The following is a 13,014-nucleotide window of genomic DNA, read 5'->3' on the forward strand; positions in this document are numbered from 1 at the left end:
TATAGGGGTGATTCTTTCCTGTTTTGTTTTGTTTTCTACTGAGTATTTGTTTAGCCGCCACAGGAAGCTAAAGTTGTACCGTATCTTTTCTTGGCAGGATGCTGCAGCAGCTATTGACAACATGGTACGTTTGGTGTCTTCATTCTTACTGAAGTTGGTTTCTGGTGGTACAGAGGGTCCTTGTGTACATATTGGTTTGCTGAACCTCCAAAGTCACAAGGTTGCATGGGGAAGTAAAAATTGTCATCATGTGAAAATATTCACAATGAATTAATCGCTTATAGGATTAATCCTTACACAAACACCCTTCCCCATTTAACAATAATATCAATCCTAATAGCCCTTATTGGCAAATCTGTCATTGGCTACCCCATGTCTAGGATAATAAATTGCAAACACTATGCAAACTGATTGCACAGTGAAACTGCGTATTTTGTAAAAGAGGCAGGATTTCATGAAGCATTAGACCAGTTAACAATTGAGAAGTACAATAAGGATAATGACAGTGTGCTACTGATGCAAAGGATTTGAATGTCCCGGAGAGGTCCTTGGGGAAAATGGTGACACTCGTGAGAATTTATGCCCTCGTTGAGATCCATGTGATTTTCATAACAGATACGAAGTGCAAAGATGTCAATCATATTGTTGATAGAATTTTGTTGGAAAAAATACTGCAAGTTAACAGCACCCATTACGTATTTGTTCTACAAGTTTGTGCATAATTAAACCTGAATTTTATAAGAAATTTATTTTCATTATTTTTAGTTTCATCACTATAAAGTCCCAGGCAAACCTTTTTTCCCCTTCACTTTTTACCATGAAATTTTCTTCACTGCTCTACATGGGTTCACCCTTCCTGTAACCCTTAAGTAAGTAACCCTTCCTGGTACCAACTGTGTTTGGATAGTAAGGTTCTCCTTTATTCTTGGTCTCTGTTACCCATTCAGCAAATACACTCCTCAGCTCTCAGAGATCATTTCTCACCATTTTATAGCTGATCTTGACTTTCGACAGTGAACTCAGGTACTTGAAAACTACATTTATCCATATAATTTCATGTAAATTCTGAACCCAGAGTTACTTTGGTAGCACAGGTCTTGGCTGGTATTGAAAGAAAGGAGGTGTGTGATGACTCCAGGGAGGCTGTTCCTTTCAACCTATGTGCTGCTTTGGTGGGTGCAGAGCTTGCTGTTTGGGGCTCAGGGCTTAAGGGAGAACAAATCATGAGCATGTCTCAGATGTATGTATCAGAAGCAAACGGAAAAGCTGTCTGACTCTCGTTGAACCTAACAGAGTCTAAGTATCTGCATTTTCAACCTTTTCAGAATGAATCTGAGCTCTTTGGACGGACAATTCGTGTCAATTTGGCCAAACCAATGAGAATTAAGGAAGGCTCTTCCAGACCAGGTGAGTGGGGGCCACCACAGATTCCCCATCACATCCTCCACTGTGACCTTATTATCCCTGTTTACTTGGAAGTAGGTGCTGAATGCCATTACTGGTGGACAGGAGTAGAGGATGGTGAAGGGCATGTACCACCTTTGTGGGGAATAAAAGGAGTTTGAGCTTTTCAGGGCAATTGTTTCCATTACGAGAGAAACCCTGTGTCATCCTTTATCTTTCCCAGTTTTCTCGTTCCTGGGGTGTTCACCAAGGGCTGGAACTGGCAAGGCTACACTGTTCCCTTTAGCATAGGTTTTCACTTAGCCCTCCTGAGAGCTGGACGTCTGGGCAGACATTCCCAATGGGAACTTTCTTACTCTGGGGGGTTCCCAAAGCGGAATCCTCTGGCTGAGAGGGCCACAGAGTATATCCCACTTTGCCGACCACGGCAGCTCACTAGCAGTTGGCTGATAGCTCGAATCAATGAACGTTCCTTTGGTTCTTTCCCTTCAGTTTGGTCAGATGATGACTGGCTGAAGAAGTTTTCTGGGAAGACCCTGGAAGAGAATAAAGAGGAAGAAGGATCGGAGCCTCCCAAAGCGGAAACACAGGAGGTGAGATCAAAGGCTGTGCTTCCAGAGAAGACTTTTCTTTTTAAGTTTTTATGGAAATTTGCAAGTGTATGTACAAAAGCAGAGAGAACGAAAAATGAACTCTTAGTACATTGGTGAAGGCGATATTGAATGAACTAAAGAGAGAAACTTTAGGCCTCTCATCTTCATGCTCTGCCTAATGAGCTTCTCAGCTCGGTTTAGGTACTGACATGTAATTGGCGGCTGGCAAGGAGGAAGGCCATGGCGAAGCAGGGTGGTGTGTGCGTCTCTTCACCCGCCCTGATTAGGCCCCGATCAGGCCCCCTCCTTCACCAAAGCATTTGGCACGAGGCTCACGGTCTTTCTCTTCCTGCTCTGACCTAGGAGAGTCAGGACAGGGTAGTGGTACCATCCCTTCAGTCTGTACTGAGGTTCTCCCTCAGAACCCCGCCTTGGCACTTCCTCCTGGTTCTCAGCATCCCTCTGACCACTGCTTGTCAGGCCTCCCCGCTCCTCCTGGTGAACATTGTTTCTTCCTTGGATCATGGCATCACTCTCTTCTCTCAGCCAAAATAGTAGCAGTCTGATTTTTCGCAGCCTCTCTCCTGTGCTATTGACTTTTCCTGGTCTCTGTTTCTAGTGTTGAGCTTCTGACATTGCTGCTGCCAGTCTCATGGGCAGCTTAGGGTTGTCTAAAATGGATGCCTTCCCTTCTCTAATCCTGTTCTTGTGTTCTCAGGCTTGTTAATTTGCCACCATCTATCCATATGTTGATCCAAGCTAGAAATTCAGATGCAAAGCAGAGCTCATAACTAACTGATCCTCACAGTCAGTGGCGTAACCCTAGATCATCCTAGACCCCTCTTGAAAATAGAGACAATACATTATCATATTCTGCTAAGTTTTTCTCTTAAGCCTTCCTTGAATCCCTCCTCCTTGATTGTTCCATCTTCTCAGTTTAGCCTCTCATCTTATTTGAATAATTGCAATAGCTTCCTAACTAGTCTTCTGGCTGCAGTCTTGCCCTCCTCCTGTCTTTCATAAAGACAGCTAGGATGATCTTTTTTTTTTTTTTTTTTAAGATTTTATTGGGGAAGGGGAACAGCCAAGTTGTTGTCCTTCAATCTTAGTTATGGAGGGCGCAGCTAGCTCAGCTCTAAGTCCTGTCACCATCCGGCTGCCCGTCAGCAGCTCGCGGCCGCTCAGCTCAAGGTGCCGTGTTCAATCTTCGTTGCGGGTGGACATAGCCCACCATCCCATGCGGGAGTCAAACCAGCAACTTTGTTGCTCAGAGCTCGCACTTTTAACCAACTGAGCTACTCGGCCGGCCCTGGAACCATCTTTTTAAAGACCATTCCTCTGACTGTCCTGCTGAGACCTTTTCAGTGGCCCCCAATCACCTGTCCCATGGGATAAAGTCCAAGAGGGACAGACTCTCCACGTTCTTGACCCTGCCTGCCTCACTGGTCTCAGTCCCACCTCTCCACATTGCAGTCCCCATTTTACACTGTTGGTAAAACCAGGCGTTGTATTTCCCCGTACGTCTTTGCTTTTGTACAAGCTAGTCAAGAGTTTACTGCCTTTCCCTTTCTAGGCAGTAAACTCTGAGGGTAGGGGCCTTATGCATCTTGTTAATAAAAATGTCAGGTAGGGTAATGTGATTCAGAGCATGGACTGGGTGCAGGGGGCGCGGTGAATGGGTTAGGTTTCAATTCCAGCTTCTCCACTTCCCTTGGGCAAGTAACTGTACTGAATTGTGCCTTGGTTTCCCAATCTATAAAATGGGGATAATAGTGATACTGATCTCAACGGTAGTTATGAAGATTAAATGAGCTACTGTATGTAAAACATTTAGACGAGTAGCCTGTCCATGGCCAACGCTGTGTATCTGCCACTGTTCCTATGCCACTGCTGTTAGCGGCAAATGATAGTAATAGTGTCCTTAGTGCCCAGCGTGATACCTCAGCACGTGTTTGTGCAGCTGAACCACAGACAAGTTATGAACATTTGACTTTTGTCTTTGGAACAAATGTGACGGCTGTATTGTATGTCCCCTTGTCCTCTGCTTAGCCTTGTCTACTTGGGTATTAAAGCAAGGCCCCCCTCAACCTCCCCCACTGTCCTCTGAGCACTTAGGCCCAAGCCAGAGGGCTGCCCTCCTTGCTTCCATTGCAGCCAGCCCATGGATGTGCAGGGTTAGGCAGAGAGGAAGAAGGTGGTGGGTCTGTTTGACTGGAGTAACGTGGGTGGGCTCGAGCTGGGGTTTGAAGATGCGAGAGTGTGGACTGGGGGCCAGGACAGTGTTCTCCTGTGACTGCAGGGAGGGTGAAGCAAGCTGGTGGGTGTGAGGGCGGGTGTGCTGACGTAACCTGCTCCAGTCAGGTAGCGCCGAGGTCTCCTGTCACTACAAGTCCAGCCGGGCGCTATGGCCACGGCCTCTCCCTTCTGCAGCCCCATCAGGGCCCAGGGCCTTCCCTGTCAGCACCTTGCTCCAGCCTGCTCCCTGCCGCTGGGCTCTGGGCGTGTATTCAGAAGAATACTCGCTCTCCTGCTTGGGGAGAGCACTCTAACCTAGTGATTTCTTCTGTGCCCAGGGAGAGCCCACTGCCAAAAAGGCCCGGTCGAATCCTCAGGTGTACATGGACATCAAGATTGGGAACAAGCCAGCCGGCCGCATCCAGATGCTTCTGCGTTCAGATGTCGTCCCCATGACAGCAGGTGAGCGGGGCTCCGGTCAGACGGCCAAGAGGCTGGTGGCTGAGCAGTGAGCCTTCCCAAGATTCTCCATGCCCCAGTTCTTGTGCCCTTGACATTGTTTCTGACCTGAATTGATTTAAGGCATCTCAGATCCTGAGATCTATTGGGTGGTTGGGAAAGTCATGACGCATGTTTGCATTGAAAAACAGGAAAATACGTCATGACTTTTCTGACAACCCAATAGTAACAGATGAGTCAGAGCAGGCATTTTTGAAGCTTTAGAAGTGCTGGGTTACTATTTAAAAACAGGTTTTTTTTTTAAATACAAGTAAACATATATTCATGGTAAAAAAAAAAAAACAAACAAACACAAAAAAACCACCACACACATATACGGTATTCCAACAATATTGAAGACAATAAATTAATACATTTAAAACTTAAGTCTTTTTCCCTTTCCACATCCTCTCTAGAAGTAACTACTGTTAACAGTTTCTTTAGTATTCTCTCTAGTTTGTTAAATACTGACTTCTATTCTCCTTTTAACCAAAATTTTATTATATAGACATATAGTTTAAAAAGTCAATTCACAAAGCTTGTTTTGAAAGAACAGCAGTCCTTAGTGCTATCCGCCGCCCCCCATTGCTGCTGCGCCTCAGAGGCAGCGGATTTCAACTCTTAGCTGATTCTTTTAGTTTTTACGTCCATATTGGTAGATAACAGGTTTACGCTGCTACTTCCTGGGTGTTTCATTTTATGCGTTATCTACTGGCTTCCCATTTCAGAGGATAAACAATTAGTTTTTAAAATCACCTTCCCTGCCCCTTCATCTTACCATAATTTTGGTTCAGTCATAGGTTATTTTAACTATGTAAGCATCATGCTATGATAACTTCCTTTCATATAATAACATTTTGTTTTCCATGGAATTCATAATTGTCTTGTTTTTACATTTGGTTAGTGTTCTATGCATTTATTCTTTATTGTCTCCTAAATTCTCCTGCCTGTATAAATCTCTCATCAAGCTTGAACATATCAGATAGTCTGTCCATCTCACTTTCCTGTAGAAGTTCCTCTTTGGAGTCTTGTGACTTGCTCCAGCCTGGACCAGTTGCTTTCTAGGAGCCCTGATTTTTGCCTCTTTTGTTGGAACCTCTGTTGTCTTCTTTTTTGGTTTATTCCTTCATTTCAGTAGAGGACATACTTCTGTAGATTCTGCAGAAAGGAGCTTGGGAGGTAAGTTTTCTGAGACTAATGTCTCATTTCCCATTTGATTGATAGGTAGGATATAGAATTCTAGAAAAGTCAAATGTCATTCTGATGCTTGGTCCTTTGTACAAAACCTCTTTATTTCAGTCTAGAACTGAGCTGTCTAATACAGCAACCACTAGCCACATGTGACTGTTTAAATTTAAATTAAATTAAAATTTAGTTCCTCAGTTATACTGTTAAGATTTTAATAGCTATTAGATAATGCTGTTCTGCAGGCTTGAATGGTCTTTTTGTCATGTGTTCTGAAATAACGTGCCTTTTGGATAGACTTCCTTCCATCCATCATGCTGGATATTGGATGGGTGGGGCCTCCTGTATTAGTTTTCTCTTGCTGCTATAACAAATTACCACAAACTCGGCAGCTTACAACAGAAATGTGTTATCTGTGGGCCAGAAGTCCAACATGGGTCTTACCGGGCTAAAATGAAGATGGTGGCCGGGTTGCTGCCTTCCTTTCTGGAAGCTTAGGAGAGGATCCGTTTCCAGGGACATTCAGGTTGTTGGCAGAATTCAATTTCCTGCATCTGTAGGACTGAGGTACCCAATTCCTTGCTAGCTGTCAACTGAGGGCTGTTTCCAGCTTCTAGAGACACATGATCCCATCCTCCATCTTCAAAGCCAGCAGTGGTGGATCCAGTCCCTCTCACATTTTGAATCTCTTCTACCTCCTCTTCCATCGTATGTCTCTCTCTCTCTCTCTCTCTCTCTCTCTCTCTCTCGCTCTCTCGCTCTCTCGCTCTCTCGCTCTCTCTCGCTCTCTCGCTCTCTCTCCTCTCTCCTTTCTCCTCCCTCCTCTCTCTCTTTCTGACTTCAGCTGGGAAAGATTCTCAGGCTTGTGATTATATTAGGCCCACCTGGGTCCATAACCTTAATCACACCTGCAGAGTCCCTTTTGCTATAACATACTCTCAGGTTCCGGGGACTCGAGCATGGACATCTTCAGGGAGTCATTATTCTGGATACCACACCCATCAATCAGGACAGTCTGTCCTGTCCTTGGGTTTGGGGAAATTTCCTTGAACTGTTTGCTTTCATCCCCTGATTTCTCTCTGGAACCTTTTAAATGTTTCTTACAGCACCCTGTGCTTAGTCCGTGATATAATGTCATTTCATCTTTCTTATTACTATACAAAAGCTTCTTATTCCTATACAGTTTATGTTTCAAGTTGCTTTTTCCTAGGGCTATTTTGCTTTGTTTTGTGGCCTGTTTGTTTTGGTCTTTGCTTTTCACATTTAGATGTCTTCCTCATATTTAAAAATGGAGCCCTAAAAATCTAGTTGGAAACTATGGACTTTGGTAAGTAAGGCTTGCTGACTACGACTCCACTTTCGTGTGATTCCCTCTCTTGTTGGACCCCAGATGTCAGTAGCCCTGAGTTACATTCTGTTGGATAGCAGAGTCCCCTGTGAAGATTCCAGTCTCCGGCCCTCTGTCCAGCTGTTTGCCATCTGGGTATGGGAGGGTGGGCAGTGTAACGTTCCCTTAATCTCCATTTGTCATTATGGTGCCTCAACCCTTAGCTGGGTGTAGTGTGTCCCTCTGCTTCAGCCTCCCAGAGAGTAGACCTCTAGCCCCTGCCAGAGCACGGGGAAGGGAGAGGACCCGGAGGTGAGCTACTTACTTTTTTTTTTTAATAGGAGGATATCAAATTTTTAATACATGTGCATGAGAAATTCATATAAGCATGACAATTCCCAGCTGCTTTCTTTTTATTTTTATTTTTTTTAAGATTTTACTGGAGAATTGGGGAAGGGGAACAGCCAAGTTGTTGTCCTTCAATCTTAGTTGTGGAGGGTGCAGCTCCAAGTCTAGTTGCCATCCGGCCACACATCAGCAGCCGCTGCTCAGCTCAAGGTGCCGTGTTCAATCTTAGTTGTGGGTGGGCATAGCCCACCATCCCATGTGGGAGTTGAACTGGAAACCTTGTTGTCAGGAGCACATGCTCTCACCAGCTGAGCCATCCTGCCACCTGTTGGCAGCCCAGCAGCAGCTCAGCTCGGGTGTAGCTCACTGACCCATGTGGGAATCGAACCGGTGACCCTATTGCTCAGAGCTCACGCTCTTAACCAACTGAGCCACATGGCCGGCACCCAGCTACTTCCTTAAACAGGCTTTCAATCAGACTTTCTGTTCTTAGAATTACCTTCACCCTTGTATGTGAGCTTCTGGCGTTTCTGCAACATAAATCAAGTTGCTTCTCGGCTTTACGTGCTTAAGATTCTGCTTTCTTAGGTATGCTATATCATCTATTTGTTTTCTAGCTTTCAAAATTTTTTTGTTACTGTTATCTCCTTTTTTTGCCATTTTATCCATTTTTAGTGTATAGTTCAATGGCATTAATTGCATTCATGATGTTGAACAACCATCACCACTATTCTCTAATATTTTTCATTACCCCAAACAGAAACTCTGTAGCCATTGAACAGTAGTCACTCCCCATTATCCTCTTCCCTGCAGCCCCTGGTAACCTCTAACCTACTTCCTGTCTCTGTATTTGCCTATTGTAGATATCTCATATAAAGGGAATCTTAAAATAGCTGTCCTTTTGTGTCTGGCTTATTTCACTTAGCTTAATGTTTTCAGGAGTCATCTATGTCATAGTATATGTTTTTCATTCATTTTTATGGCCAAATGATATTCCATTATATGGATAGACCACATTTTGTTTATCCATTCATTTCTGGATGGACATTTGAGCATTGCTTCCACTTTCTGGCTATTGTTAACAATGCTGCTGTGGACATTCATATACAACTATGTGTATAAATCCCTATTTTCAGTTCTTTGGGAAAATACCTAACAATCTAGGTCATATGGTAATTCTAAGTTTAACTTTTTGAGGAACTGCCAAACTGTTTTCCATAGTAGCTGCACCATTTTACAATCCCACCAGCAATGTATGAGGGTTCCAGTTTCCCCGCATCCTCACCAGCACTTGTTATTTTTTGTTTATCATAGCCATCCTAGTAGATGTGAAGTCCTGTCTCATTGTGGTTTTGAATAACTTTTCCTTAATGACTAATGTGGAACATCTTTTCATGTGCTTTATTGGTTACTTGTATATCCTCTTTAGAGAATTGTCTATTCCAGTCTTTTGCCCATTTATTAAGTATGTTGTTTGTCTTTTTGTTGTTGAGTTGTAGAAGCTCATTATATATTCTGAATATTAAACTCTTATCAGATATGATTTTCTCCCATTCTGTGAGTTAAGTCTTCACTCTAAGAATGTCCTTTGATACACAAAAGTTTTTCATTTTGATGAAATCTAATTTATGTATTTTTCTTTTGTTACCAATGCTTTTGGTGCCATAGCCAAAGTCAGAAAGATTTGCCATGTTTTCTTAGAAGATCCTGTTTGATTTTTCATTTAAAAAAAATCTCTCTACCAAACTGGTGAATTTAGTGTGGAACAGCTACAATGCCTCCATTCACTCCTCATCTCTTCATCAGAATCCCTGTAGTCCTTTCAGATGTCAGTATCACAAAGATTTAAAAAGAAAATTTAAATACAGTTTTCAGAGTCTAGTTAGAGGGAGGTTTTGTTTTTGTTTTGTTTTGTTTTTTAACCTGAACACCTCATCCGCTCTCAACCCCAGAGAATTTCCGGTGCCTGTGCACCCACGAGAAGGGCTTTGGCTTCAAGGGGAGCAGCTTCCACCGCATCATCCCCCAGTTCATGTGCCAGGGCGGTGATTTCACGAACCACAACGGCACCGGGGGCAAGTCCATCTACGGGAAGAAGTTTGATGACGAGAACTTTATCCTCAAACACACAGGACCAGGTGGGACCCGATAGGTGGGTGGTGATGAGTGGGGCCGGGCTGGGGCAGGATGGCTGTGCAGGATGGGTGACAGGCTGTGGTTCTGGCTGAGGGGCCGGGGGTCTGGAGGAGACCCAGCTGGTGCACAGAGGAGCCGTGGTCAGCCTGGCCAGAGTGGAGTAAGCTTGCTTCCATGCACATACATCCCCCCGCCGTGTCCACACTCCCTAGTAGCCTAGTTTAGATTCTGTGGTCTGCCATTGTAAGCGCTTATTACCTGAGCCCCACTCCCCCTGCTTTTTGTCACACTTACCCAGTAAAAAATCTCAGTGGTTGGTCCCCTGGCAACTAGAGAAAAACACAGAATTGTACCGTTCTGTGTTTTGTTTTTGTGTGTGTGACCAGTTCTTCCGGGGGAACTGGGCAGCCTTACTAGGTTTCCCTCGTTAATGCTCAATCCCAATCAGAGATGGTGGTTCCACTCCTTCCTTCACTCCCAAAGCCCCCACATCGCCCTCTGCCTCAGCGTGGCTCCCCCATCTCTGCACACATGCCTGCTCTGACTCCCCCCCCCCGAGTGAGGGAATGAGCTGTCCCCCAAGGCCAGCCCCTGTCCCCTACTCAGCTGCTGCACTTGTCCCCCTGCCGCCGTGTGTACTCCACTCCCCTGCTCTGCTAGAGCCGTCGTCAGTATAAACGCGTGTGGTGTCAATCTTTAAAAATCATCATTTGACTCATATCCCGCCTCAGCTATCATCCAGGCCTCTAGTTCCCTCTCTAAGCAAAACTTCTTGAAAAAGTTGTGTAGACCCCCTGCTTTCTGTTCTCTCTGTCCCCCTCTAGCCAGACTTGCAGCCCCACCACCCCATTCTTATCATAGATGCCACAGCCTCCATCCTACCAAGAGCCAGTTCTCTCAGGTTGTCCCGCCTCCAGCAGCATTGGCGCTGCTCACCCTGGGCTCCTTGAATCTTCATTTGGCTGGCTGGACTTCTCCCTCTTTTTACCTGATTGGCTGCTTTTTCTCAGTCTTTGCTGTCTCCTCCTTTTCCTGACCCCCCAAAATAGAAGTGGCTTGGAGCTCAGTCTGTGTTCCCCATGGAACCCTGTCGCCCTTTACCCCCTTTTCCTAACTGGTGGTTTGTAGCACCCCTCTTTGCTGTGCTGAAACAAACTTCATGGATGACATGTCCTACCTACCACACAATTATTTAAAAATCAATATTATTCTATAACTAATAGAAAAGAACATCCAAGGAAAATAAGTTGTAATAGAAGAATCTGGGTTTCCGTATGTAAGTGTTCAGGCATAGCTAAGCCAGGTGACTAAGGGAACCTCTCAGGTGCAGCGAGGAGAAATGCAGACGGGTGTGGACCCGCACCGTGGACACCAGCAGTAGTAGTGCTGCTGGTTACATGATTTTGTGGAATATAAACACAGGTGGTTAAATTCTGAATTCAAGAACAGTATTCTCTTGATAGTAGTTGCAAAAATAAACCAAACAAACAAAGAAAAAAACTTTGGGCTAAAATATATAATGCAGTTAGGTTTTAGGTGCAGGTATAATTGTAAACAGATCTTCCAGCTACATCAATGTGTGGCAAGATGTTTGAAAGTCTAAGAGGATATAGGACAGTCATTCATTGTGTGAGATATTGCAGAACATGTAGCATTCCAGGCCCCCACCCACTAATGCCAGTACACCTCATAATATTTCTTTATTTTTTTTAAAGATTTTGTTGGGAAATTGGGGGAAGGAACAGCGTTGAGGAATCGGGGAAGGGGAACAGACAAGTTGCTGTCCTTTTGTTCTTCAGTCTGGTTGTGGAGGACGTCGCTTCACTGGCCCATGTTGGTATTATCATTGCGCTCTTCCTGGGTGAGGCAGATCGGTCACTGGCCCTTGGACGCCGCTCACTGAGTCTCATGGCAGCTCTTGCTGGCTGCTGGCCACTCAACGGTAGCTTACGGCAGCCCATTGCAGCCAGGGCAGCCCAGATCCATGTCGAGCTGTTGTTCACCATCTTAGCTGTAGAGGGCGCAGTGTCACTGGCCCGTGGGATCCGAACTGGGGCCCTGCTGCTCAGAGCTGGCATCCCAAGACAACTCTTAACCAACGTGCCACTCGGCCAGCCCTATATTTCTGGTTTTCAAAAATACATTTCATTTCTAAAAGGACCCTAGCGACAGGACCAACCATATTGAGAACCACAGGCAAACTTCTAGTCCCAGGGCTCTCAGTCGTGTCTGTAAGTTAATCCTGCCCACTTTTACGTCTCCACTCCATTCCCATCTCTCCCTGTCGTCTCTCCTTCGGACACCCCCATGGGCTTCACAGGCCTGAACAGCTCTTGTTCTCCCCCAAACCCTTCCTCCCGCTTTTCCCTGCTTCAGTCAGTGACACCACCACCCATCTAGCCGGTGATTAGTCAGAAACTTTGGGCTCATCCTTGACGCCTCTCCTCCATCACCCATACATCAGGTCCACCTTCAAATCACCTCGTGTCTGGCCGCCCTTCGCCCCCACACCCACCAAGGTGCTGCGAGCTCGCCTCCCCGTTTCCGCTCTTGCCTGTTCCCCCTCGTAGTCTAATCTTCGAGGTGCAGTCAGAGCGCTCCGGGGCCTGGCACGTCCCCAAGCTCGCGGGCCATGCTGCTGTGCCCTCTGCGGCCCCACCGCGGCCTTGCTGCTCCTCTCACACCCAGAGCTCGGTCCCCTCAGGGCCTCAGCAAATGCCGCTTCCTCTCGGGGCGCGTTCTTCCTCCAGTCTCCACAGGGTTCACCCCTCATTTCCTTCAGGTGTCACACGCGTCACTTCTCCGAGAGACCTGCCCTGACCTCCCTCTCTGAAATGGGCTGTCCTACCATCTCGCTCTTCTTTTTAGTCTGCTTCATTTTTTTGTCACACATGTATTAACCTGAGATTATATACTTATTTTTCTACTTATTTATTTTCTGCCTCCCTTCTGAGAATGTCAGCCTCATGAGGGCAAGAGTCTGGCTTTCTTTTCACCAGTGTATTCGGGAACAACGTCTGATACATAATGAACACAGTGTTTGAATATCTAAAACAGATATTGCCAGGGCTGGTCTATTACGTGTCCGACACCCTGATCTACTCTGGCATTGAGAGGAGAATGGGACACAGTCCCCATCGAAAGGGGGCACACGGTGCAGAGAGAGGCCACCACAGTCAAGCTGCAGCTCTTCGTGCTACCCACCCCCAGCCCCGCCAAACCTGGGCCTTTTAGACTAAATTCAGATGTCACTCCACCAGAAAGCCTCCACGACAGTGGCACCAGCAT

At 45.7% G+C, this 13,014-nt stretch overlaps 1 protein-coding gene across 4 annotated transcripts in view; it reads left to right on the top strand.

The window, feature by feature from the left end:
* Nucleotides 1-13,014, top strand: part of PPIE (peptidylprolyl isomerase E) — a 29,268-nt gene that overhangs the window by 2,868 nt on the left and 13,386 nt on the right. For 3 of the 4 annotated variants that reach the window (XM_019658029.1, XM_019658048.1, XM_019658039.1), the window contains exons 4-8: nucleotides 98-124; nucleotides 1,326-1,407; nucleotides 1,897-1,997; nucleotides 4,571-4,694; nucleotides 9,543-9,728. In XM_019658029.1, coding sequence (XP_019513574.1) covers nucleotides 98-124; nucleotides 1,326-1,407; nucleotides 1,897-1,997; nucleotides 4,571-4,694; nucleotides 9,543-9,728 — 520 coding nt within the window. The remainder of the gene's footprint in view (nucleotides 1-97; nucleotides 125-1,325; nucleotides 1,408-1,896; nucleotides 1,998-4,570; nucleotides 4,695-9,542; nucleotides 9,729-13,014) is intronic. The other variant, XR_002125688.1, reaches the window with a different exon arrangement.

The sequence above is a fragment of the Hipposideros armiger genome, unplaced genomic scaffold, assembly GCF_001890085.2.
Source record: "Hipposideros armiger isolate ML-2016 unplaced genomic scaffold, ASM189008v1 scaffold_10, whole genome shotgun sequence".
Lineage (NCBI taxonomy): Eukaryota > Metazoa > Chordata > Mammalia > Chiroptera > Hipposideridae > Hipposideros > Hipposideros armiger.